Below are 25,281 nucleotides of genomic sequence, written 5' to 3'. Positions count from 1 at the left end.
ACAACGAATTTAGCATCAAAATCAACGAATATCTCAAGAACTCTTAAAGTTACTATTTTCACAACCGAGGGTCCGAATCACGTCATATAAATTCCGTTTCTTACCAAATTTTGCAGACATAACTTATTTACCATATTAAATCTGTACCGAGCTCCGGAACCAAAATACGGGCCCGATACCATCGAAATCAAACATCGTTAAATTTCCAAAAACTCTTATATTTTCAGGTAAAAAATTTAATTCAAAAATTCATTTCTCGGGCTAGGGACCTCGGAATTCAATTCCGAGCATACGCCCAAGTCCCTTATTTTCCTACGGATCCTCCGGGGCCGTCAAATCACGGGTCCGGGTCCATTTACCCAAAATGTTGATCGAAGTCAACTTAATTCAATTTTAAAGGCAAGATTTAGCATTTTTCTTAAATTTTCACATAAAGGCTTGTTGATACCCAATTTTTCCTCATATATTTTCAAAATAGCACATATGCAGTTATAAGCATGCATAAATATTTTTTATAATTTTTTTATAATTTTAAAAGCTCCAAATCAATTTATTCCTTCTCTTTTTATTTATATAAATATTCAATAATTATCCTTCAAATACTTTTGTGATGATTTAGTCATCTAAATTCTTTATTTATGCCAACATACTATTTAAATATTTTAGTGCATTTTTTTTGCAATTATATTTACATTTTTAGGCTAAATTGCACATCTTTGCAATAATAGCCCATACTAATGCATAATTACATTATTTATGCATAAAATGGTCTTTTATATTTTAAAATATTAAATAACTATTTTAGATCATTTTTAGTACACGAAAATATATTTTTTGGAACTCATTTATTATTTTATAAAGTATTTAGTTATTAAAAGTGGCTATTTAAAATCTGGCCTATTTTTATTTCAATTTTAGTCCTATTTCAACCCAATACCAGCCCAATTTAAATTTAAATTTACCCAGCTCAAATTAACCCGATCCGGCCCAAAACCCTTTCAATCTCGGCCGTTGATCATAGAGATCAACGGCCACAAAGAGCCCCTTCCTTTTTAGTCCCAAACGACCCCCCAAACCCTTTCATTTCCCACCATCCGCCGCCCTGAAATCCCTCTCCTCTCTCAAACGCTCTCAAGCCTAACCCTAATCGGACCTCACCGTCACTCATCTATGGCTATCTGTGGTGGTTTCTCACCACCCCCCAGGCCTCTAGTAGCCTCTCTTACATTGGTACTGCCATCTCCAGGGTCCTCAAGGGACCAGGGTTAGTTGGCTTGCATCTATGGCCCCTTTCTCGCTTGTTTCAGGCTGTTCCAGTGTGATTCCGAGTAAGATCGTCCTACATCGACTATGATCTATGGGTTTCTAAGCATGTTTCTTCACCTCTGTGTTGTTCTCCTCGAAACCCTAATTTTTTCTTCTGAACCTCTTAGATCTGCACAGATCTGAGATGACTTGGACTTATTTCATATGAGTTTTATAATAACCTTGTGATTCTTTACAAGAATCGTATGATTTTCGAGTGATTTTTCATCTTTCTCTAAACTAAGGTTTCCTAGTAATTTCTTTTACCAAACTAGTTTAGGTTAATTTTTGAGTTGTTGTNTCTTTGCAATAATAGCCCATACTAATGCATAATTACATTATTTATGCATAAAATGGTCTTTTATATTTTTAAAATGTTAAATAACTATTTTAAATCATTTTAGTACACAAAGATATTTTGGAATTCATTTATTATTTTTATAAATTATTTAGTTATTAAAAGTGGCTATTTAAAATCTGGCCTATTTTTATTTCAATTTTAGTCCTATTTCAACCCAATACCAGCCCAATTTCAATTTAAATTTACAAAGTCCAAACCCTAATACCCGATCTGGTCTCAAAACCCTTTCAATTAGTCCCAAACGACCCCCAAACCCTTTCATTTCCCACCATCCGCCGCCCTGAAATCCCTCTTCTCTCTCAAATGCTCTCAAGCCTAACCCTAATCGGACCTCACCGTCACTCATCTATGGCTATCTATGGTGGTTTCTCACCACCCCCCAAGCCTCTAGTAACCTCTCCCGCGTTGGTATTTCCATCTCCAGGGTCCTCAAGGGACCAGGGTTAGTTGGCTTGCATCTATGGCCCCTTTCTCGCCTGTTTCAGGCTGTTCTAGTGTGATCCCGAGTAAGATCGTCCTACATCGACTATGATCTATGGGTTTCTAAGCGTGTTTCTTCACCTCTGTGTTGTTCTCCTCTAAACCCTATTTTTTTCTTCTGAACCTCTTAGATCTGTACAGATCTGAGATGATTTGGACTTATTTCATATGAGTTTTACAATAACCTTGTGATTCTTTACAAGAATCGTATGATTTTCTAGTAATTTTTCATCTTTCTCTATACTAGGATTTCCTGAAATTTCTTTTTTCCAAAACATTTGGTAATTTTTGAGTGTTTGATCTTCTACTTCTTATATGTTTTGACTGATTTCGTAAGTTTGCTACAACCTTAACTCGTTTATACTAAAAACCCTAATTTCTGACATTCTTTGCTTGGTTTCTGAGTACTGGTGTACTGACTGTGTTCTTGCCTTGGTTCTTGTGATTTCTCTTTAGCCATTTAAATGTCTCGTGATTTTCTTATCCTAATATGCCTCTACTAAGTTCTTGGTTCAACTTTTCTACTGATCCTATATGTCTATGTTCATTCTAACTGTTATTTCTTGCTTTATTTAAGTTGTTTGTGATACTTGCTGACTCTTTACGTGATTTTCTCTTTGATTGAACCCTTGATTATTCTGAAATCCTTATTTCCTGGTTTGATTTGAACACTTTTCCTTAACAAAACTTTTGATTCTTACCTCTCTACCCGGTTTAATTGAACTGCTTGCCTTAATTAATTTTCCCTTGCCTTATTTGTTATTTTGCTGATTCTTACTGATTGTTTCCTTAATTGAAACCCCTGTGCATTCACCCCTGATTACCTACTATGTACTCGATTTCCTTCCTTAAGTATTTGTCCTGCTTTTACCATTAATTATCCCTTGATTAAAGGGAAGACTTACTGATTTTACATGTGATTGATTCCTTGAATTTTTCTAATTGCTACTTAATTGATCCCTTACCTTATTTTGCTAAGCTTTTGATTACTATATAAACTCCCTCCTATTCTCACTTCAGACAAAAAAAAACATTAGTTCACGAAACACAGTTACACTCTAAAGCTCTCTTTTCTTCTCTGCTACATGTGGTATTCACTGGTCTAGCCGGCTGAAAGCCAAGGCAAGATATTGGAACTACATCTGCTTTATATTCTGCACTCTTTTCTTCAAGTGGTATGTCTCTAGTTAAATTTTGAAACCCAAACCCTATGTGTTTCATTCCTGCACTAGTTCATCAGCTATGAATTCAACCTGTCTTCCTGCTTACTTCTTTGCCTAGCATGTCTAAACTCTGTCCTGTTCAATGTATGATTAGCATGCCTACACTTCACCTAGTTATCTGATATTTCACCAGCCTGTTTGTGAATTTCTGTTTAATCCCTTAATTATGTGATCATGTTGATTATTTGATGTATATGATTGACCCTGCCTGTATGTTTAATCCTGTTCAAGATATGTCAGGTTTTCTATATTACATCTGTGATATCTGTCTTAACTATTTACTGACCATGACTAGCCTGCTAAGTCTCTAAGACCCTAAGTGTTTTATGTAGTTATTGACTATATGTTTCCTCTATACCCTATCCATGTACCCCCAATGTGACTCTTATGTGCCCCAATGCCTTTATCCCCATGTGATCTGTTTGTTGAGTGTTTCTGAATCTGGATGTTTTATGACCAATGGATTGTCTGCTATTTTCAAAAGAGTTTTGGTACTCTTCTCAAACTGTCTTTTACCACCAAACTATTTCCTGTTTGAGAAAACCTTTTCACTCCTAGAGTCATCTCTGTACTATTTTCAAAACCTTTTCAAAACTATGTCAAGCACTCTCACTTTACTCTTAGATTATTAGGTTTTGCCCCTCTGATATGTGTACTGCCTTGAGACCCTTGAGATCTCTCTGAGCTCTAGCATATCAGGGCTAGCACTTCCACACCGCACAATAATCAGTTACCATTTGAGAAAAGTCTGGGTGTGAGCACTGCCCAGAATTCTTGAGGTCCTTAGGGAACTCTGACACACCTGGACATGAAATTGGCTATGGAACTTTGACATTTGAGACTACTGGAGGCTTGTAAATCATTTGGGCCTACTGCATGCTCCCTATAGCTTAGCTTCTACTTTATTTATGTAATTTATATTCAGTTCTTGGTCTGTAATAATTATTGTAAACAAACATTTGGGGTGATTAGTGAAAAGGGGTGGGTAGTTGCATATTGTGGGTAAAATCGGGTAGATAACATGCCTATAGGGTCTATTTTAATGTATTTGTTAGATAATATGCCTATAGGACTTGCTTTGGTGAATTCTGCATGCTTTACTTTCACACAATTAGAAGCCATTCCTATAGGATCTAAATCAGCTCTATAATTAGATATCATGCCTATAGGGTGTAAAGTAATTGAAGTTCAGTTTCCCTTACAGCATGTATTCAAATTCATCTCCTTAGAAATCATGTCTATAGGATTAAAACGGCTTTAATAGAAATCATGCCTACAGGATCTAAAACCGGCCTAACTTTAAATCACGCCTGCAAGTTCTGAATCAGATTAACTAACTTACTCGTTTCTCAATCAATGTCAGTAGAAAGCATGCCTATAGGAGTCAAATCGCCCGTTTGAAATTGTTTACAGTTTTACTGCATCCCTGCTCAATAATAGATATCATGCTCATAGGACATCACTGTTAAACTCCTAGGCAAGCCTATAGGGCGATTAAAATTCTGCAACTATAAAATCATGTTCTGTTATCCGTAATTGTTCATATCCAACAGGTCTAAAATCAGTAAGCAAGCTGAATAGGTCTTTGGCACTTCGGTCCTAATTTAATACTGTATACTCTCAACTCACCTAGATATCATGTTCTAAGGTTTTTCTCTTAAGCAGTTGTTTGAGACGTGCACTTATTTGTTCTGCCTGTGGAGGTAAAATGTGAGCCTTTAATTGTTCCCCCCTTTAAATGCAGTCCTAATTGTTTTGGTTGACGCTTAGACTTTTCTCCTTTAAACACCTTAGGATGGTCTAGAACTACCCAAATTAGAGGTCCTAAATACCTCCAGGGCCACAAAGAAGGGCGTGGGCCCGGGTTGGACTTTTTTTGCCGATTTTGGGCTTTTGATTCAAGATTTAACCTTTTTCCGATTGGGATTGGTTCCTTTAGCATTGTTTGATGTATTTGAGTTGTTTTTGGATAGTTTCGAGCCGTCCGGAGATCAGAACACGCGGGGTGACTTTTTTGGAGCATCGCTTGGCTTGCTCGGTATTGAAATTGGCTCGTACGAGGTAAGTAACACTTCTAAACTTGGTGCTGAGGGTATGAAACCCCGAATTATGTGTTACGTGTTTGGTGTTGAGGTGACGCACATACTAGGTGACGTGTGTGTGGGCGTGCACCGTGTGAATGTGACTTTATTATTTCTATGGTACTGTGTAGTTACCTGATCTTATCCGTAACCATGAAATCTCTACGTACTTGAGCTATTGAGCTGTGATACATGTTAGAAATCATGCCTAGGCTACATGCTTATTCTGTTGGGACCCACTGAGGTCTCTTTTTACTGTTGAGCTATCTGCTTTCATTGCTTTACATACTCAGTCATACGCATTCATATGCATATCATATCTCAGTCTCTGTTATCATTTATTGACACATCATATCATCATTTTGGGCTAGTTTCATGGCATTGTAAGCTTGAGAGACTGGAGACAGTAGAGACATTGATGACTGAGTGAGGCCGAGGGCCCGAGTGAGAGCGATATTATGGGATCGGGCTGCCACGCTGCAACATGTTATATTGATTACATTTTATGGGATCGGGCTGCACGCCGCAACGATATAGCACTTGGGCTGAAGGAGCCCCTCCGAAGTCTGGACATACCTCCAGTGACAGTTAATTATATATATATATATATATATATATATATATATATATATATATATATATATATATATATATATATGGATCGGGTTGCACACCGCAACGAGTCTTATGGCTATATGTATATGGATTGGGTTGCGCGCTGCAACGAGACTTAGGGCTATATATATGTGGATTGGGTTGCACGCCGCAACGAGTATTGTACAATGCTGAGTGATTTAGTATGCTGAGAATTGAGCACGGTAAGATAGAATAGACGGTGAGATTGAGTACTCTGAGAGTGTGAGTACATGAGTTCATCACTGAGAGGCATTATATTTGACATGCGTACTTGAGATACATGCATAGGGATGCATTTCCTTCTACTACTCGGTTTTGATGACATCCATGATTTTACATGTATCTTGACATGTAGGCATAGAGATGTACATTCCTCATGCTATCTGAAAATGAAACATTTACTTGTTGAAAGGTTTTTGGGAAAAATTACAGTTTTCAAACTTACCCATATTTTCGATGATTTCGGTAAAGGATTTGGGTTTTCACCGATATACTTGAAAAGCGGAACTATTTTTAGGAACTATGAATAACCTGAGCATTTTACATTCCGAGTTACTTCTTTTATTACTTGCTTTACGTTATTATGAACTGTTGCTAGCTATTGGTGTTGTACCCAACCTTTGTTCCGGCTCGTCACTAGTTTCAACCTAAGGTTAGATTTGTTATTTATTGAGTACATGAGGTCGGTTGTACTCATACTACACTTCTGTACCTTGCATGCAGATGTTGACTGATGATGTTGTTGTGTTCGAGGGGAGCCGGACTTGAAGACGTACCTGCGTTCCGGCTGTAGCTGCCTCTTGTTCATGGTAGCCTTAGACTCATACAACCCTGTTTATGTTCTTTTCAAACAGATAATGTATTTACTTCATTTCATCTTTGTAAACTCTATTCTTAGAAGCTCGTGATTTGTACTACTAGTTCTTGAGAAAATGTATAAGATTCAAACAACTTCTCTATTTAATTGTTTTCATGATTTCATTGGACTTGGATAGTTGTTACTTAGCTTACCTAGGGGGTTGAGTTCGGTGCCATCACGACTAGTTAGATTTTGGATCGTGACAGTTGTACTCACGCTACACCCTGCACTTCGTGTGCAGATCCAGGTGTTTTTGGATGCGGTGGGTGTTGATTCTCTGCGCAACTTGATCGTTTGGAGATTCCAAGGTAGCTGCCCGGCGTTCGCAGACCTTGTCTCTCCTTCCCTATCTTTTAGCTTTATGTATTTAGTTCAGTCTTTCATAGATAGTATTTCCAGACTTGTGTTGTATAGACGCTCATGTACTCAATGACACCCTGATGTTGGAAATTTTCATAATAGGTTTTGACCTTTTATCTAGTTTTGAGAGTTTGATGATTTAAACCTGTGTTATTTTATTTTTCATTTAAAAGTGTTGGAAGTATTTTGAAGTGTCGGCTTGCCTAGTACCACGTTAGGCGCCATCACGAGAGGCTAAATTTTGGGTCGTGACAGGGCCTTTTTGAACTATTGATGATAGTAGAGAGACATATCAGACCCATTTCCGTTTTTTATAACGGTGGGATACTATTTCATGGATAACTCCACAAAATTGCAGCGGTTGACCCCTAAGGGTTGATGTTTAGATATTGTCCTCGTTTTTAACTTTGTTACGAAAATAGATATCTTCTTCGCCAGGAACAACATATTACTTACATATTGGAAGCTTGAATTTCTTGTTTGGTGGTGAAAACTAGAAGTTAATGATTAATTTGTTAAAATTACTTAATACGTATAAATAATTTGTGCTTAACTTTTTAGTTCAAACACTGATTTAGTGATTTACTTTAAAAATCTTTGTACTTCATTTTGGTCCTTAAAAAATATTGAAAAAAACAAACTGATTCTTTTTGATTTGGTCTTATTTGACTGAATTGGTAATTGAAGATTGTTTGTGTTGGCATTTGAAGGTTTTGTTTCAAAATTAAGATCATTTGGAGCAGATTTGGGTTGGTTTGATTGAAACTAAAATTTTAATTTCGAAAAATATTTTATTTAATTACATAAACAAATTATGTCAATTGGGTAGAGTTAGATGGACAATTTAACATATAGGTTGATTGTACAAATTTTTTGGTTAAATTTGTAAAAAAGTAGTATTGATTAGAACTCTATTTTTCTCGGCGTAGCTACAATTCTAATTTTTAAACACGTAACAAGCTATTACATATTAAGTAAAATTTTACTATTTAAACTGGCACATCTTTGGAATTTATATTTTTATGATGGTGGAGTCCGAGTCTAACTTGAGGGTATCATAATATTCCACCAGATACTTGATATTTATAATCAATATAATATTAAATAACTCTATCCATCAAAGTTTAGAAAGATAAAAATAATCACCAAGTATTTTTCGCTCCCACCAAAACTTCATAATTCTCCTTCAACTTCATTAATTATTAGGCTACTATTCGTACATCTTTAATTTGGAATTCATTTTTTCAATCAGACTAGTAATATAGGCTTGACTAGAATTCTATTTTCTTGACGTAGCTACAGTTCTATATCATAAAATGCAACAACAAAAAAAAAAAAGTTTATGGGAAACAAACACGGTCTTCACCCGGTAAACTTTGTATTCCACATTTCCCCTTCCCGGTAAAAGGAAAGCTGAAAATTTTACTCACCACCGGTTGAAGACTGGTAACAGAACTTGTAACAGAATAGACAACTGTCTCTGCCCGCAAAAGAAGCTCCACCGTCACGTATTCCGTTAATTTCTTCCCACTCCCTCCCATCCAACTGAACTGATTCTCGCGTTTTAAATCCTTCCCTTCATTCCCTCCTCTCCCCCTATCTCGACACTTCTCTCTCTTTCTTTTTCTTTTGGCCTCCGCTTGGTACGTTTTTCCTTAACATTCATTTCATCTCTCCTTTTCCCCACCTTTAATTTCACCTCTCTCTAGAAATTTCATATGTGCGTATATTATAATAAGCTCCGATTTATTAAGCTAAAACTAATAATTCCATTTTTATTTTTCTCCTCGTGCATGTGGTGATTTTCAGCCAGAGGCTGCTTCTTATCTTCATTGTCAAGCTTCGTAAGTTTCCTTCGTCGTTTCGGTCTTCACCGATCGTATAAACGTATGCGTTTTTGTGTATATAGTTGATTGATAATGTAAGGAAAAACTTTTGTGAGTATATCATTGTGGTGTGTGTGTGTGTGTCCATGTGTGTGTTCATGAATATGGACGTATATGTATGTTAATTTCGGAAACGAGCCTGTTTATGCGTCGTATTATGATTACGAATTTACGAGAAATATTATGCATATATTTGACTATCATGATCAAAGCTGATCTTCATTTTATACAGGTTTAATTGTAATTTCAGCCGGTTAAACAAGTAAATATATACCTGAATGTACATGTGTGTGTGTGTATCCAGTGTATCTGCATAATGCATGATTGTGAATGTACGTACTACAACGTGTATGTATGTGTTTATTTACGAATTAATTGGATCCGTGTTCAATCATGATTGTTGGATGTATGATAATGTGTGTACGTGTTTAATCATATATGTAGATGTATAAGCGTTAATTTTCGTGAATTTTGATCGTGAATATGAGTGAATATGTGTATATTTTGAACAGAAATTTAACGGAAGAGAGGGAGAAAGGAAAAGCGGAGCTGGAGGAGCTGGAAGGGAGCGGTGGTGTCGAAGCCTAAGCTACATTCAGTTAGCTAAGCTACCGACAACACTGACTTAGGAGAGAAAAAAAGTAAAAAAATGACGAATCCGGCGAGACCGGCAGAGGGAATGGATCCCCAAACACCGGTAGCGGGTGGAGCGGGGCCGTCGTCACTGACTCGACGGCCGTCACGCAGCGCCGCCACCACTACCTTCTCTATGGAGGTATTTGACAACGAGGTTGTTCCCTCTTCTCTCCAGTCCATTGCCCCAATCCTTCGCGTCGCTAGAGAGATCCAAAATGAACGCCCTCGTGTCGCCTATCTCTGTATGTCTCTCTTCACCTACTATATTACATTCAACCTATGTACTATCAAATGCACGAATCTCTGCAATTACATTCTCTATTTTTTCTGTTGTTATAGGTCGGTTCTATGCGTTTGAGAAGGCGCATAGATTAGACCCCACCTCAAGTGGACGTGGTGTTCGGCAGTTCAAAACCAATCTCTTCCAACGTTTAGAGCGTGTACGTATGATTCCATTTATTTATTTTAAGAGTTTAACTAGTCTTGAATTTTAAAAAAAATATTTCTTTACACACGTGTATATAAGATGAACTCTTATTTTAATATCCTCTTTATTGTTTTTTTTTCTTACTTGAGGGAGAAAATCAAGTGGTTATACATTGGGAAATGTTACTTTCCCTGTTACATAGGGGCAAAGAGAGGCATTATACCGGTTCGGTTCAGTTGTTTAACAAGTTCGTCAGTTTAATGGGGGAAAATATAATAGGCAGCTATTTTTTGATGGAAATTTTCAGAATGTAATGACGGGTTCATGCAAAGTCGTGTACAAATGCTTGGACAATGTGCATAAATTTTCATATTGTACTCTGGGTTTTTAACTTTTAGGGGGTTATAAGGATTAATTACCGGTAGGGCACTGTTGGGTCAATTGTCTCGGTCCTCAATATTCCCAGCAGATTCCTGTAGTCCCAATTGTTAAGTATAGGGTTTAGCTAAAGGAATTGGTTTCACTCAGGACAATGCGTCGAGTCTTGCTTCTCGGGTGAAAAAGACTGATGCACGGGAGATTGAGAGCTTTTACAAGCAATACTATGAGCAATATGTCGTGTCTCTTAACAAGGGAGAACAAGCAGACAGGTAACTGTAACTATCTTTGTTTCGTAAACATCCTTTTTATAGATTTGTTGCGAGGCCTGGTACTAATTTGTTTTGGTTTTTTAATCTCTTGAAAACAGAGCTCAGCTTGGCAAAGCATATCAGACTGCTGGAGTGCTTTTTGAAGTTCTTTGTGCTGTTAACAAGTCTGAAAAAGTTGAAGAAGTTGCTCCTGAGGTCAGTACTAATATAAAAAAAAATAATAATTTGTGCAATTATGAAGGTTCCACTTAAATGTTCTTAACTTTTCTGGCATTCACTGGAGGATTCTATGCAAGAGCTGAATGACATGAATTATTGAACAGATCATTGCCGCAGCAAATGATGTTCAGGCCAAAAAGGAAATATATGCCCCCTATAATATTCTTCCCCTGGATTCAGCTGGAGCGTCCCAGTCCATTATGCAACTTGAAGAGGTACTACAGACACACATACAGACAGAAAAAATAGGCACATATAGTTTGGAATAGTATGTAAAGACTCTTAGCTTTCCCTTTAAAACTCCTCACCAGGTTAAAGCGGCAGTTTCTGCTCTCTCGAATACACGTGGCTTGAATTGGCCAGCTTCATTTGAACAACAAAGGCAAAAAGCGGGGGAACTGGATGTTCTAGATTGGCTAAGGGCCATGTTCGGGTTTCAGGTAATAGTTTCTAATTCGAAGAATAAGATTAGAATTGCTTGAAACTCTACTCAGGTCTTTGGTCAGAATGAAAATTGTTAACCCGTTTGTGTTGTCTGCAGAGGGATAACGTAAGAAACCAGCGGGAGAATTTGATTTTGCTTCTTGCAAATATTCATATAAGGCTAATTCCCAAGGCTGAGCCACTTAACAAGGCATGTATCACATATAGCTAAATTATGGTGTTTTCTGTTCACCATTATATTCAATATTTTGTATCGGTGCTCCTAAGATTTCTTATTCATTTTACCTTGGATATAAACTAGACCTTGTAGTCTAGCTCTTAACCACATGCTTCGTACTAGTTAATCTTCTTATCAGTCTCGTCTGATTGATTAGTCTAAACTCTAGAGTAAATGCATTTCTTTATCTGTCTGGATTTGTTATAGCAAGAAAGCAAAGGTATACAAGAAAGTAACAAAATCATAATCTATTCTTATAAACTATTGTTTCTCATGTAGCTTGACGATCGAGCTGTGGACGCACTAATGAACAAGTTGTTCAAAAACTACAAAACATGGTGTAAATACTTGGGGAAAAAACACAGTTTACGGTAAGATATTGGAAATACATATACTTTCTTTCAAGTGGACTCTCTCATATGCTTATGCTGTTTTAGGGTTTTAGAAGTGTATAAACCATAAATAATGAGTACCATTTCATGCAACAAATCTTATTGCTTTTAGGCTTCCTCAAGCTCCACAAGAAGCGCAACAGAGAAAAATACTTTACATGGGACTTTACCTTCTAATCTGGGGTGAAGCAGCTAATATTCGCTTTATGCCGGAGTGTCTATGTTACATCTTCCATAATGTGAGTGGTTCATTAATCTCCTTTTATACCACCACTTTGAGTCTATAGATGTCAAAATACACTATACACCTACAGTCACACACATCTGCAGTGGAAGCCTTCCTTAAATGCGAAAATAACTTCTGAAAATAATTGATTTAGATGGCATACGAACTCCATGGCCTCTTAGCTGGAAATGTCAGCATTGTCACTGGAGAAAATATCAAGCCTTCTTACGGTGGAGATGATGAATCTTTCCTACGAAAGGTCATTACTCCCATTTATCGAGTGATTGATAAGGTAATGTGTCTCAAATATCTGCATTTTCTTACACTTCAAGTTTCCTTTTCAAGATGATCTAACGATGATTTTCCCTTCCAGGAAGCCAAGAAAAGCAAAAATGGAAAAGCACCATACTCAACTTGGTGCAATTATGATGACCTCAATGAATTTTTCTGGTACTTGAAGTTTAATTAGAACAATTAATTCTACTGTGATAATGGGAATAACAAAATGACAAATGGTTTCTTATGTAAGCATTGGATTTGATATACGTTGTTCAGGTCGCAAGATTGCTTTTCTTTAGGTTGGCCTATGCGTGATGACGGTGATTTCTTCAAATCAACACGTGACACCACACAAGTATGCCTTGTACTTTCATCAGAAGTTTCCCCTTCTATCAGCAGAAGAGTTGTTTACCTAATGACTGCTACTACAGGGAAAAGGAGCTTCTACTAAAAAACCTGGAAAAATGGGAAAGTCCTATTTTGTTGAGACCCGATCATTTTGGCATATCTTCCGAAGCTTTGATCGTCTTTGGACCTTCTTTGTCCTGGCTTTGCAGGTGGAAAACTCAAACTGTATTTAAGATTATTAAATACTGTTTCTTTTCTCCTTACTATGTACTTGTTCCATTTTTGGGACATTTTGGTAATGTACTCTTGCAGGCCATGGTCATATTTGCGTGGAGTGATATCTCTGTGTTGGATATATTTCGGAAGGATTCTTTATACAACTTGTCCAGTATTTTCATCACAGCAGCGTTTCTTCGCTTTCTCCAAAGTATGTAATTAATTATGAATTTCTTTGAAATAGCATTTTTATCTTGTGTAATTTTCTGCTCTTATTATTTCCAAATTTACATGTTAATTTGTAGCAGTTTAGTAGAAAAATAACCATCCCTTGTGTTTTATGCTAGGCATCCTGGACCTTGTTCTGAACTTTCCGGGCTATCATAGATGGAAGTTCACAGATGTACTGAGGAACGTTCTGAAGATAATTGTCAGCCTTGCATGGTCTATCATCCTCCCATTGTTTTATGTCCAAGAAAGCAACTCAGAGCTATTTACGAAGATTCGAAATTCCCTGACATTTCTGGACAAGATGAAGGGCATTCCTCCTTTGTACCTAATGGCTGTGGCTGTATACCTACTACCCAATTTACTCACTGCAGTTTTGTTTATATTCCCAATGCTCCGTCGATGGATTGAGAACTCGGATTGGCTTGTTGTAAGGTTTCTACTGTGGTGGTCACAGGTAATAACAAAAAAACTTCTGACCAATAAAAGTGCATATTTAGTTTCTTAAGAACAGTTTATTCTCCTCTGTAGTCAGTCATGAAATCTGCAGTTAATCAATCTTTTGAGCTGAAACCAAATTCTTTACTAATACTATCTATTCTTCTGCTTCTTCTTTCACCACGTCTGAACATTATTGTATTTTCCTTTAGTTAACCACCAATAAAACATATCACTTTTTGGTCTGAGTCCCTATACGAAGCGTGAAGATCTTCTACAGAGGAAATAATACACAGTATTTTACCAGAATTTTAAATTGAAATACTGCCGGCTCCCATGCTTTTTCAAAATGATGGCTGAAAGAACTTAAATCCTGGGAAAAGGGAAAAAATTTGGATATCAATGGTGCAACTTGAATGAATCTATGTGAAACTTAATATGTTTCAAATTTTAGATGAATTTGTTTGATGTGAATTTCTTTGTACTCTGATCATATGGTTTAGCATTTGCAAAAATAGGATTTATCTATTTCCATAAGACGCAGCAGCTCATACATTCTGTCCGCTCATCTCACTACTTTGTAGTTTGTATATATATGCCAATATTTTATTTTCTAAAGCTAACATTATTTAACTGTCTTCCTTCTTGTTTTTCTGCAGCCAAGAATTTATGTTGGGAGGGGAATGCATGAAAGTCAATTTGCACTAATAAAGTATGCTAACAAGTCTTTTACTTTCATCTTCCTCTGATTTATGTTTACACTTGCTGTATTGTTGCTTCACTTCTTGCATCAGGTATACTCTTTTCTGGGTGCTACTTCTTTGTGCAAAATTTGCCTTCAGCTATTTTATTCAGGTAATTGGATGCCTATTCAGTTGCTCTTATTTGGAATATGACTGGTAGATGTCTTTGCCTTCTAATTGTGGTATATATGTGACTCCAGATAAAACCTCTTATAAAACCCACGAAAATGATAATGGACATCAATCGCGTTCAGTATGCTTGGCATGAGTTCTTCCCTGATGGTATATATTCCAAAATTCACTTCCTCTTTTTCACATTCAGTATATTCGAATTGATGCTTATGAATATATCCTATCCATACAGCTAGGAGCAACTATGGGGCTGTGCTTTCCCTGTGGGCACCAGTTATCTTGGTATATCTTGCTTTTGTTTTCATTTTTACATGTTTCATGTTTATTTCTTACTAGTAAATATTGTATCCAAATTTATACAGGTTTACTTTATGGATGCTCAAATTTGGTATGCTATTTTCTCAACTTTGTGCGGTGGTGTTATAGGGGCCTTTGATCGTCTTGGTGAGGTAATGACTTTCAGAATGTATCTTGATTGACATTTATTTTTCTGTCTATTTTGTATGGTTAATGTCTGGTCACTTTCGATGGATCTTAGTGGAATTTAGTTTAGAGATAACTTGATTATTGCTGCTCATTAATCATTGTGATATCTGGGGTAGAGCACTGCATAGTGGTGATGGTCCTTGGAAAATATTTGAAGTTGGAAACCTATGTGTGCTGCAGAAATTCAATCTCCTGATTGCAATCCAACATCAGGTTTGGGGTAACAGAAGTGAGCATTGTTGAAACTGGGACAACCTTAAATTATTTGTTAACCTATTTATTCAATGTGCTTCTTTTCATTCGAGAAATATTCCAAGATTAAGAAGGTTGTTATAGAGCATTCGGATGAGTGATCATCAGTAGATTGCAGAAGGCATATCTGAAGTGTATCTTCTTTTATGTACAGCAACGAGATTTAGGCCAAACTTAAATGTTTGTGGACAGTGATAAAGGCTGTATTGACTAAAAAAAAAGATGAAGGCTGGTTAGGAAGTCAGTGGACTGCATTGCTATAATTATTGTTGCAACTAATTATCCATCTATAATTAAAAAATTGAAAGTAGTAGTTCCTTTTCTGGTAGAAAAACTGTGGTTATATCTCTCGAATTGTCACTTGTGGGTTCTGCTGCATCAAATATCAGGTCTGGGTTGAGTTATTTTAGGCCTGAGGCAACTTTTATTCTTTCCTGTAAAGCTAGACTTTCATCTTATAAAATTGTCATTTACTTTTTTGAGGTTGCTAATCTTTATTAATATATGGTTCTGCTCTTGTTGTTGCTTTTCCTTTACACAGATACGAACTCTAGACATGTTAAGATCAAGATTTCAGTCTCTGCCTGGTGCATTCAACTCTTACTTGGTGCCTTCTGACAAAACTGACAAAAAAGGATTTTCACTCTCCAAGAGTTTTAATGAGGTTTCTCTTTCCTCACCTTTAACGTGTGTTATGCTTTTAATTCTTCTTCCATGAAGATAAATAGATTGCCCAAAGACTTGGAAAATATGAAACTCTTATTAAACACATTCTTTTTGGATGTCTAGGTTTCACCCAGTAAGAGAAGTGAAGCTGCAAAATTCGCTCAGCTATGGAATGAATTTATATGCAGTTTCCGTGAAGAAGATCTTATAAGTGACAGGAAAAGTCCCTTAACTCATCTTTTTGTTTTCTAGTTGGTTGTTCTTCTTACATCGAGAATTGAACTGTGCGCACATTATTTCAGGGAGATGGACCTATTACTTGTTCCTTATTCCTCGGACCCCAGTCTGAAAGTTATTCAATGGCCACCCTTTTTGCTTGCTAGCAAGGTAAAGACTGTCGGCTGATGCACCTCTGTTTTTTCTTCTACATGGATTGACGTATTCCTTTGCAGATCCCAATTGCATTGGACATGGCTTCACAATTTCGTTCTAGAGATGCTGACCTTTGGAAGCGCATATGTGCGGATGAATACATGAAGTGTGCTGTCATCGAATGTTATGAATCTTTTAAACTTGTTCTTAATGCGCTGGTTGTTGGAGAAACTGAGAAAAGGTTGCTTATTCAGCTGATTCATAGCTCTGAGAATCATTATTTTAGCTTTGTCATCATTCAACTTCACGACAGCATGCATCTTAGTTCAAGTATATTCCTGAATATCCATCAGGATCATTTGGAATTGTTTCTTTCCTCTCTCCTAACTCCTTTTGTTCGTTAAGCCAAACAACGCTTTCTCTAGCTGTAGTATGTCGTAATGCTTGGTTTTCAGATACAGTGACAACACTGTTGTATTAAAAGCTCACTTGGTACTTTTATTTCATAACACTAGTCCCTTTTTATTTACATTTTTCACTTCATTTAGGTCCTAATGTGAGTTCTAATTCTTCTGTCATTTATTGAATTTCTCTTTTTATCCTGTAAACTGTCCGGTTTAACTTGTGTTTTATGTCTTTGAAAGATCAGTTGCATTCTCTCCAACTAACTTTTCTTCCATTCAACTTTTTTTATCTGACCATTGTTTTGGTACCTCTGTGGATGCTCATATCTGCCACTTTATATAATGTGGTGATGCAACATATCTAAATGTAGTTTGCAACCTTCATGCATTATTTCTGCTGTTTACTGTGATCCTTCCGATTTTTGCATCAATTGACAATTAATACTTCTTCATTAGATGCATATCTTTTAATCTGTCTAATTTGTGTGTTCAGGATCATAGGAATCATCATAAAAGAAGTTGAAAACAGCATTTCAAAGAGCACATTCCTTGCGAATTTCAGAACAGGTCCTTTGCAAAACCTTTGCAAGAAATTTGTTGACCTACTTGAGATACTGGTAAGTAATTCGCTGACCGGTGTCTCTGTAGCAGTGGAACTTCATATGCTAGATATTTCACTTTCTTTCTTGTTGCAGAGAGATGGAGATCCATCTAAAAGGAACAACGTTGTCATAGCACTGCAGGATATGTTAGAAATAGTGACCCGAGACATGATGGTGAATGAAATCGGGTTGGTGAATTCTGCGCATTTTAGGATGAATATTTTTGATAAATAGATACATATCAATAGTGTTATTTAAGATATTCAATTTGATATTTTCTTTATGGTCTGTAAATTATTTCAGGGAACTAGTAGAACTTGGTCATAATGGACGGGATTCAGGGAAACAACTCTTTGCTAATACTGACTCGAGAACAGCTATTGCATTCCCTCCTCCAGTGACAGCACAGTGGGAAGAACAGGTCTTTTGATATGTGTATGATCAGATGATTGTCTTCAATTAATGGATTAATAGAAAAAGAAACATCATCTTGATTTATTTCTCAGATTCGGCGTCTTTATCTTCTCTTAACTGTAAGAGAATCAGCAGTTGAAGTTCCAACAAACCTTGAGGCACGCAGAAGGGTTCACTTTTTCACAAATTCATTGTTCATGGAAATGCCACGTGCACCTCGAGTGCGCAAAATGCTTTCATTCAGGTGCTGCTCATAATCCACGAAGGCATACATCCTTATGTTTATAGATCGATTGTCGATAATTTTGAGGTTCTCCTTTGAGAATTTCACTATCCTATGACATGCATTTAGTATTTGGAGTGAGCATAAGGTTTCTATTCAGTCTACATTCAATGATATGAAGTTAGCAAGCAACATTGCATTATTATAGTCATGAAAATACGCTATTAATATGTGGATAGTGGAAAAAATACCAACGGATTTTTTGATGATTAATATTCGAAAGATTCAAAATATCTCATTTGTTGAAGCGCATCGATACATTGTACTATCATCCAAAATTCAGAAGTTCAATTATATGCTTTAATGTGCAGTGTCATGACGCCATACTACAGTGAGGAAACTGTCTACTCAAAGGGTGATCTTGAGATGGAAAATGAAGACGGTGTATCAATCATTTACTACCTCCAAAAAATTTATCCAGGTTTCATTCTATTATCAACTACTTGAAGACGAACTTTCTTTCAATATGATGTCCCTCTTCCTACTTCATTGGTATATTTTCTTGTCTATTTGACATGGCTTTATTTCCTTCTAGATGAATGGAATAACTTCATGGAACGTCTTGGGTGTAAAAAGGAATCAGAGGTCTGGGAAAATGATGAAAATATCTTGCAGCTACGTCATTGGGCTTCCTTAAGGGGACAGACTCTCTGCAGAACAGGCACCTTCAAAGACTTTTTCTTATCACATTCTTTTTGACTTTAACAGTTTCCTATTGATTGTTTATCGTTACTGTATATTCTTTTCAGTTAGAGGAATGATGTACTACAGGAGAGCTTTGAAGCTTCAAGCATTTCTCGACATGGCTTCAGAAGGAGGTAAACCATAATATTCTTAAAGCCATTTTCCTGTAAAGAGATTTTATCTTAGGGCTAAGAACCTCGACTGTTCTTGTTAATAAAAGAAAGAATGAGCTAGATTTGCAAAAATCTCTTTAGTAAGAAATAGTTGTTATCTGCTCTAAATTTTTTCCTTTCCAAATGATATGTGCTCGATATAATTGGTAGTTGAAGTCTACTCAGGCGAGCTATGTTCTACAAGTAGCCATTTGAATCAATAGTAGGACCCGCAAAAATCACCCGTACATGTATATACCTTCTAATACATGTGTGGTCTCAGAGCTCGGAGTTCTTATGGATTTAAGGTTCCTTTGAGGTGGAAAAACTCTGTATACTTTTCATGCAAACACTAATAAATTCCCTGTTCTGTACTAGTCTTACATGTCAAGTATCCCTTAATTTTTTCATAATCAGAATTTCTTCTGGCGGCTCGTTCTGTTACATGGTAACAGGAGCTATAAATGAAGGAATGCAAAAGAACTTTTTCATTCTAAGACTCTCACTCTGTTATATCTAAGATTGTAACGAGTGTTTATATGATGCAATAAGAAGAGAAAATATACTGTTGAATACCTATCAGTTTTTTATGCTGAGTCTGTTTTACCAATACTTTCTAGGTGCTTGAAATAGGGCACCAAGTTCTAAATTTTCTTTCTGGAAACTCACTGCATTTTGACTATTTATTTGCAGAGATTCTTGAAGGATACAAAGCTGTTACAGTACCATCTGAGGAGGATAAGAAAAGTCAAAGATCATTGTATGCTCAATTAGAAGCTGTGGCTGACATGAAATTCACTTATGTCGCTACCTGCCAGAATTATGGAAATCAGAAGCGAAATGGAGACCGGCGTGCAACTGATATTCTGAACTTGATGGTCAAGTAAGTTTTTATTTTTCCGAATAGACAAGAAAAACTACAAAGAGTTGAATTCACCTATACTCGAATGTATTTACTGTTGAAAACTGCTTTCTCCTTTACCTTTGCAGCAACCCCTCTCTCCGTGTAGCATATATTGATGAAGTCGAAGAACGGGAAGGTGGAAAAGCTCAGAAGGTTTACTATTCAGTGTTGGTGAAAGCAGTTGATAATCTTGATCAGGTTATCATTGTTTTTTATCTTAAATATTATTTTAATTTATTCTGTGCACTACAAGGCCTCATTTCTTCTATGATCTCTGTTTGAAGGAAATATACCGTATAAAGTTGCCTGGTGCAGCAAAGATAGGAGAAGGAAAGCCTGAAAATCAGAATCATGCAATTATCTTCTCTCGTGGGGAAGCTCTTCAAACAATTGACATGAATCAGGTGAAGTTAGACTGAGTTGAAATACTTACTGGTAAGTAATCAGAAAATAGTCGCTTAATGCTTTCTCTTGCAGGACAATTACTTGGAGGAAGCTTTAAAGATGCGTAACCTTCTTGAGGAGTTTAATGAAGATCACGGAGTGCGTCCACCTACAATATTGGGTGTTCGTGAGCATATCTTCACTGGAAGGTTGCATAATAATTTCTTATAGAGCCTGCTTAGTTTCTTTAAATCCAGGTTTTGACATGTCTAATAAGGCATCGCATCTTCCAAATTGCAGTGTTTCTTCTTTGGCTTGGTTTATGTCTAATCAAGAGACAAGTTTTGTCACCATTGGTCAGAGAGTTCTTGCAAGGCCCTTGAAGTATGTTTTTCGGTTCCTTGATGAATTAAATTACTCAACAGACAGTCCTGTATTCCCATATCAATGCATCAACTTTTGGCAAAAACATTTGCTGTAGTGCTGTTCAACTTTTATTCTTCTTTTGCTGAAGACTGCCATTATGTCACGACTTGAATAACTAAAGCTATGTGTGATTGGGTGAAAAGAGGAGGAGTTGGATGATTAGACATAAAAGTGTAGGGATACAGATCATTTCCCTTATTTGGCAGAGAAGTAAATAATATGTCAAGTAAAAATGGACGAATTGGATAATCTCCAGGTCAGCTTTCTCAATCTATCCAAACTGGACAGAAAGAGGGAGTATATCTGTTTTACTTCCTTTCTAATTGTAACAAACAACTGGAAGTAATTCACCAATATCTAAGGGCAAGGAAACAGTTAGTTTCTCATTATTTTCCCCTTCCCTTAACCTTCTAAGAACTAAACATAGTGTAAGTAGCTTTTTCTCTTTCTCCAAATGGAGAGGAAGAAACTTAGTATACTGGATTGTTTATGTGATGTAGAGCAAGATCCTTTCCTGGACAAATGCACAGTTTTCTTCTGTTAGAAACTAAATCAGGAGCAGTGGGGACTTTCTTTCGCTGGTTTGCTTGTGGTTAAGAGTTCGCTTGGTTTATATCTAAATAATTTAAATTTATGCTATTTTCTGACTTCTGACAAGGCCATGAGATTTTTATATTCTACTTTGATGATTTTAGGGTCCGCTTCCACTATGGACATCCAGATGTATTTGACAGAATTTTCCACATCACTCGCGGTGGCATTAGCAAAGCTTCAAGGGGTATCAATCTTAGTGAGGATATATTTGCAGGTAATTTTCAGAAATATGTTTGTTGATGCATAAAAAGATCACCTTATTGTCTCACAAAGTTTGGCTCTGTAGGCTTCAACTCAACATTGCGACGTGGAAATGTTACTCACCATGAATACATTCAAGTTGGAAAGGGACGAGATGTTGGTCTTAACCAAATCTCTCTCTTTGAGGCAAAAGTGGCATGTGGTAATGGAGAGCAGACCCTTAGCCGTGATCTGTACAGATTAGGGCATCGCTTTGACTTTTTCCGTATGCTGTCCTGTTATTTCACAACTACTGGATTTTATATCAGCTCAATGGTAAGTCCTGTAACATTTGATGTCATTAATCTACAAAGTTTTATCTCAGCTGGTATGGGCTACATGACTTCAAAATCATAATACATTGCAATGACTTCCATTTTGAAGCATGTGGCGGCAATCACTTTTTCTTCTGCGAGATGATGTAAAGGAAGATATACTTATGATATCATTTTGTTTATTCCTCGCAGCTGGTTGTCCTCACAGTTTATGCATTTTTATATGGTAAACTCTACCTTGCATTGAGTGGATTGGAACAGTCCATTGTCAAAGTTGCAAGATCCAAGGGTGATGATGCTCTCAAAGCTGCAATGGCCTCACAATCTGTTGTTCAACTTGGTTTATTAATGGCCCTGCCAATGGTTATGGAGATTGGACTGGAAAGAGGCTTCAGAACTGCTGCAGGTGATATCATCATCATGAACCTGCAGTTGGCTGCTGTCTTCTTTACATTCTCTCTTGGAACAAAGCTCCATTACTTTGGCCGCACAATTTTACATGGTGGAGCCAAATACAGAGCAACTGGGCGTGGTTTTGTCGTGAGACACGAAAAGTTTGCTGAGAACTACAGAATGTACTCAAGGAGCCATTTCACCAAAGCACTGGAAATTTTGATTTTGCTCGTAGCTTATCAAATTTATGGCACAGCTGTTACTGATTCTGTAGCTTTCTTGCTTCTCAGTGGCTCAATGTGGTTCCTTGTTGTTTCATGGCTGTTTGCTCCTTTCCTCTTTAATCCTTCAGGCTTTGAATGGCAAAAGATAGTGGATGATTGGGAGGATTGGGCCAAGTGGATCAGCAATCATGGAGGTATTGGTGTTCCGGCAACCAAGAGTTGGGAGTCTTGGTGGGATGAGGAGCAAGAGCATCTGCAGTATTCTGGTTTGATTGGCCGCTTCTGTGAAATTCTTCTTGCTCTGCGCTTCTTACTTTTCCAATATGGAATTGTTTATCAGCTAAATGTGTCCAATAATGATAAGGGTATCATTGTAAGTACATCTAGAACTCTCTTGAGAATAGATCTCCCTTGAATTTTCAGCTTTCAATACAATATCTGGAATGTATTGGCATCCCACTTATATGATAATCCTCCTCTCGATACGATTGCAGGTTTATGGTTTGTCCTGGTTGGTCATTGTGTTCGTCATGGTCGTCTTGAAGGTCAGCATTCGGACCTTTCTTGCATTATGAAACCATTCTTTAGAAAGATGCTCTAAATTCTCGTCACATAAATTGTCTTTCTGTAGCAACTTCTGAAACTGTACTTTCTATCTGCAGATCGTGTCCATGGGTAGGAAGAAGTTCAGTGCTGATTTCCAGCTGATGTTCAGGCTTCTGAAGTTGTTCCTGTTCATTGGCTTCATAGTCACACTTGTTGTGCTGTTCAAATTCCTAAGCCTTACTGTTGGAGACATTTTTGCCAGCTTATTGGCCTTCTTGCCAACTGGATGGGCTCTTCTTCAGGTGACTATTTCTTATCTTCAATGTTATTCACTGAGAGGTTTTTGTCTCAGCATTATTGCTACTAATGGTAGTGGAATTGAGGCTGTGTCAGTGAAAGAGATTCTTTACAATTTTGACAACTTCATCGCATTTGAAAAACACAATTACCTGCCTTTGATATATAGAACACTAAAGAAGAGAGAGAGTGTGTGTGTGTATCTGAAGTCTTATCGTGTGCCCTGCAGATAGCACAGGCATGTAGGCCAGTAGTGAAGGGCATAGGAATGTGGGGATCTGTGAAGGCTCTAGCCAGAGGATACGAGTACCTAATGGGGCTCGTGATCTTTGCACCTGTGGCTGTTCTTGCTTGGTTCCCATTTGTCTCCGAGTTCCAGACAAGGCTGCTTTTCAACCAGGCTTTCAGCAGAGGGCTTCAGATTCAACGTATTCTTGCTGGTGGGAAGAAGCACAAGTGAGCTTAATTATCAATCACACACCAAACGTTCTGTATCTTTGGCAAAGCAGAAGTATGACTTCCACACCATTGTTCAAAATTCCACATCAAGCCTTCTGCTCCCTGGTCCAGGACACATTGTAGAGCATAAAAATTCTTAGCATATTATAGTTTCAGAATACTACAGCACAAGATGTATACTCCTTTGTTATAAATGCAAATAATTGCTCATATATGCAATATTTTTTTGGTTTATATTTAAGATAAATGAGAATTCAAGAGTTTATTCTTTTCTTTTGATGCTGTAACAGTTTCTGCGCAATAGTGTCAGTTAGACAAACGTTACTCTAAAAGTTGGTAATCTAAGAAACATGGTGCATGATCAGTAGTAACATGTCAAATTATGTAACGAACCCAACACTAAGCACACACAATTTCACGCCCAACAGATTAATAAGTGTATTTCACCACGATAAAATGGGAATTACAAGGAGAAACTAAACAATGAAGGAAATTGCTAAGAACAAACATAGTAGAAGAAGGGGATGAGGAGTAAGTACATAGAGAATTGGGGATGAGGAAACATAATTCGTATAAATCCTAAAACTGCCGATGACACCCCTTTTATCCCCTTTGTACTCCCTACTCAACCTGGATCCCAAGCATATGTATCGTTGGGCTGTCTAATTCCTTGGCCATATCGTGGGTTAGCCCCAGGCCCAATAGCTTGGCCAACCTTTGTCCAACTAACTGGCCCATAAACATTATATAACTTATCCATGTTCACAACAAATTACAATGTCTGTTCATTTGTCAGTGGATAATAACATTACTGATGCATAAAGAAGATGAAGTTAAGAAGTCCTAGTTTGGGTAGTTTGTTGGTTCGCTTGGTTGAGGTGTTTGATAATTGGAAGTGAAGATCTCCAATATGTCAATAATGGTTGTGGTCTTAGTTTAGCAAAACGACTAAAAATAGTTTATGTTAAAAATTTTATGTTTCTCTCGTATAATCGAACCAAAAAGAACAAATATCAACTTAAGATCAAGTTTATGTGGTCACTTTATACTACAGTATCCCTATTTTTAATTGTTTTTTTGTTCCAACTAGCTAACAAGGAGGCGAAACCACTCTGCCACATGACACGATGTAATCGAAACAAAAAAAGGTTACGTGAATAAAACAACCACAACATAAGTTAAGTTGTAAATCGAGTCAAGTTTAAGAGGAATTTTATATATTATCCCCCCAAAAAATATAGGCTGTGATTGGTGTGACGGATAATATTCGGGAAATATTTTTTGGAAGAAATTTTGTCTCACTATCCAACATTCTCTAAAATTTATAACCAGACAAAGCTACTTTTCAACCAGGCCTTCAGCAGAGGGCTTCAGATTCAACGCATTCTTGCTGGTGGGAAGAAAGCACAAGTGAGTTTAGTTATAATCACACAACAAA

At 37.0% G+C, this 25,281-nt stretch overlaps 1 protein-coding gene across 2 annotated transcripts; it reads left to right on the top strand.

The window, feature by feature from the left end:
* Positions 8,881–24,116, top strand: LOC109232069 (callose synthase 5). Of its 2 annotated transcripts, XM_019397731.1 has the most exons (44): positions 8,881–8,948; positions 9,115–9,149; positions 9,704–10,069; positions 10,167–10,267; positions 10,783–10,904; positions 11,003–11,099; positions 11,228–11,338; positions 11,435–11,563; positions 11,665–11,757; positions 12,064–12,155; positions 12,289–12,415; positions 12,557–12,694; positions 12,776–12,852; positions 12,958–13,036; positions 13,113–13,238; positions 13,342–13,456; positions 13,593–13,930; positions 14,571–14,623; positions 14,706–14,766; positions 14,855–14,936; positions 15,019–15,068; positions 15,149–15,235; positions 16,066–16,188; positions 16,314–16,408; positions 16,493–16,577; positions 16,643–16,803; positions 17,460–17,583; positions 17,662–17,756; positions 17,872–17,989; positions 18,075–18,226; positions 18,577–18,686; positions 18,801–18,926; positions 19,015–19,083; positions 19,795–19,984; positions 20,092–20,203; positions 20,290–20,409; positions 20,483–20,598; positions 20,690–20,773; positions 21,511–21,623; positions 21,696–21,925; positions 22,117–22,914; positions 23,036–23,086; positions 23,204–23,389; positions 23,614–24,116. In XM_019397731.1, the coding sequence occupies exons 3-44, from the start codon at positions 9,841–9,843 to the stop codon at positions 23,842–23,844; spliced, it is 5,796 nt and encodes a 1,931-aa protein (XP_019253276.1). In that variant the 5' UTR covers positions 8,881–8,948; positions 9,115–9,149; positions 9,704–9,840; the 3' UTR covers positions 23,845–24,116. The 2 variants fall into 2 exon arrangements, with proteins under 2 accessions (XP_019253276.1, XP_019253275.1); XM_019397730.1 differs by lacking the exon at positions 8,881–8,948 and having other exon boundaries at positions 9,043–9,149.

This window comes from Nicotiana attenuata, chromosome 9 (genome assembly GCF_001879085.1).
Source record: "Nicotiana attenuata strain UT chromosome 9, NIATTr2, whole genome shotgun sequence".
Classification (NCBI taxonomy): domain Eukaryota; kingdom Viridiplantae; phylum Streptophyta; class Magnoliopsida; order Solanales; family Solanaceae; genus Nicotiana; species Nicotiana attenuata.
Note: the sequence above shows the minus strand (reverse complement) of the source record. Positions and strands in the feature narration are given on the sequence as shown.